Source organism: Oryctolagus cuniculus, chromosome 4, assembly GCF_964237555.1.
Source record: "Oryctolagus cuniculus chromosome 4, mOryCun1.1, whole genome shotgun sequence".
Lineage (NCBI taxonomy): Eukaryota > Metazoa > Chordata > Mammalia > Lagomorpha > Leporidae > Oryctolagus > Oryctolagus cuniculus.
In genome coordinates this window covers 98,186,615-98,188,796 of record NC_091435.1, presented here as the reverse complement: position 1 = coordinate 98,188,796, position 2,182 = coordinate 98,186,615, and the positions used below count along the sequence as shown (strand labels likewise).

At 39.6% G+C, this 2,182-nt stretch overlaps 1 protein-coding gene across 1 annotated transcript; it reads left to right on the top strand.

Annotated features, from left to right (window-relative positions):
- Positions 1–824: 824 nt before the first annotated feature.
- LOC100341365 (small ribosomal subunit protein uS10) lies at positions 825–1,422 on the top strand. The gene has a single exon (XM_002716450.5). It carries the CDS (start codon positions 960–962, stop codon positions 1,317–1,319), a length of 360 nt encoding a protein of 119 aa, XP_002716496.1. The 5' UTR covers positions 825–959; the 3' UTR covers positions 1,320–1,422.
- The last annotated feature ends 760 nt before the right edge of the window (positions 1,423–2,182 follow it).

Sequence of the window (2,182 nt, the reverse complement as noted above, 5' to 3'; positions counted from 1 at the left end):
ATGTTATTTTGAAGTTTTTTTATTCAATCTAGTTTTGAAATTAAGCTAAATTAAAAACTTAACTTCCCTGTCTCACTACCAGTATTTCAAATTCCCAATAGTCACTTATGGCTAGTTCCTCCCAAATTAGACAGCACAACCCTCTGCAGCCATGCAGTCAAGAACCTGCCACTCTACCCACCATGAAGCTGAATTATATTTTAAGCTCCAGTACTGTGGTACAGAAGGTTGAATAGGGTGGGACCAAGAAAAGAGATTGAGTCTATGTGACATCTCAAAGCTGATAGAAAAGAGAAGAAACCATGTTTGAAGTGGTGATACCAATCAAAATATCAATGACATTCTTCTCAGATCTAGAAAAAATAATGCTACAATTCATATGGAAACACAAGAGACCTTAAATATCTAAAGCAATCTTATACAACAAAACAAAGCTGGAGGCATCATAATACTAGATTTCAAGACTTACTACAGGACAGTTATAATCAAAACAGCCTGGTACTGGCACAAAAATAGACGTGGAGACCAATGGAACGGAATAGAAACTCCAGAAACCAATCCACACATCTACAACCAAGAAATCTTTGACAAAGGAGCTAAAACCAATCCCTGGAGAAAGGACAGTCTCTTCAACAAATGCTGCTGTGAAAATTGGATCTCCATGTGCAGAAATTGAAATAAGACCTCATACCTTACACCTTACATGAAAATCAACCCAAAATGGATCAAGAATCTAAATCTATGACCTGATACCATCACATTACTAGAGGAGAACACTGGAGAAACTCTACAAGCCATTGGCATAGGCAAAAACTTCTTGGAAAAGACCCCAGAGCTTTTTTTCTGAAGACGACGCGGTAGCCTTAGGTGCGGAGCGTGTTTGCGCCCGCTCCTGCTCCTGACTCACCGCTGTTCGCTCTCGCCGAGGAACAAGTCGGTCAGGAAGCCGCGCCGCAGCCATGGCTTTTAAAGACACCGGAAAGACACCCGTGGAACCAGAGGTGGCCATTCACCGAATTAGGATCACCCTGACCAGTCGCAACGTCAAGTCCCTGGAGAAGGTGTGTGCTGACTTGATCAGAGGAGCAAAGGAGAAGAATCTGAAAGTGAAAGGACCTGTTCGGATGCCTACCAAGACACTGCGAATCACTACAAGAAAAACCCCTTGTGGTGAAGGTTCTAAGACATGGGACCGCTTCCAGATGCGAATCCATAAACGGCTCATTGACTTGCACAGCCCTTCTGAGATTGTGAAACAGATCACTTCCATCAGCATTGAGCCGGGAGTGGAAGTTGAAGTCACCATTGCAGATGCCTAAGCCAACCGACTGTTTTAATAAATTGACTACCACTTGTTAAAAAAAAAAAAAAAAAAAAAAAAAAGACCCCAGAAGCACAGGAAATCAAATAAAAAATAGACAAATTGGATTACATCAAGCAAAAAAGTGTCTGCACTGCAAAAGAAACACATAGCAAAGTGAAGAGGCAACCAACTAAATGGGAGAAAATACTTGCAAACAATGAAACTGAAAAGGATTAATATCCAGAATATCTAAAGAGCTGAAGAAACTCAACAACAACAAAACACACAATCCAGTTAAGAAATGGGTAAAGGTCTTGAATTGGCATTTTTCAAAAGAGGAAATTCAAATAGCCAACAGATTCATGAAAAAAATGTTCAGGATCACTAGCCATCAAGGAAATGCAAATCAAAACTACGATTAGATTTCACCTCACCCCGTTTAGAACAGCTCTCTCATATAGAAATCAACAAACAATAAATGCTGGTGAGGGTGTGGGGAAAAAGGTACCCTAATCCATTGATGGTGTGAATGTAAACTAGTACAACCATTGTGGAATACAGTATGAAGATACCTCAGAAAGTTTGAATTAGATATACCGTATGACCTAGCTATCTTATTCCCAGAAACTTACCCAAGGAAAATGAAATCAGCATATGAAAGAGTTATCTGTACCCCAATGTTTATTGCAGCTGAATTCCAAGTAGCTAAAATATGGGATCAACCCAGTGTCCATCAGCTGATGACTGGATAAAGAAATTATTGTATATACACTATGGAATACTATTCAGCTGTAAAATGAATGAAACCCTGTCTTTTACAACAACATGGATGCAACTGGAAACCATTATACTTAGTGAAATTAATAAGTCCAAAAAAGG

Bases quoted from the DNA above. Each gene is read 5' to 3' on its own strand.
- LOC100341365 (XM_002716450.5), top strand. From the start codon at position 960: ATGGCTTTTAAAGACACCGGAAAGACACCCGTGGAACCAGAGGTGGCC.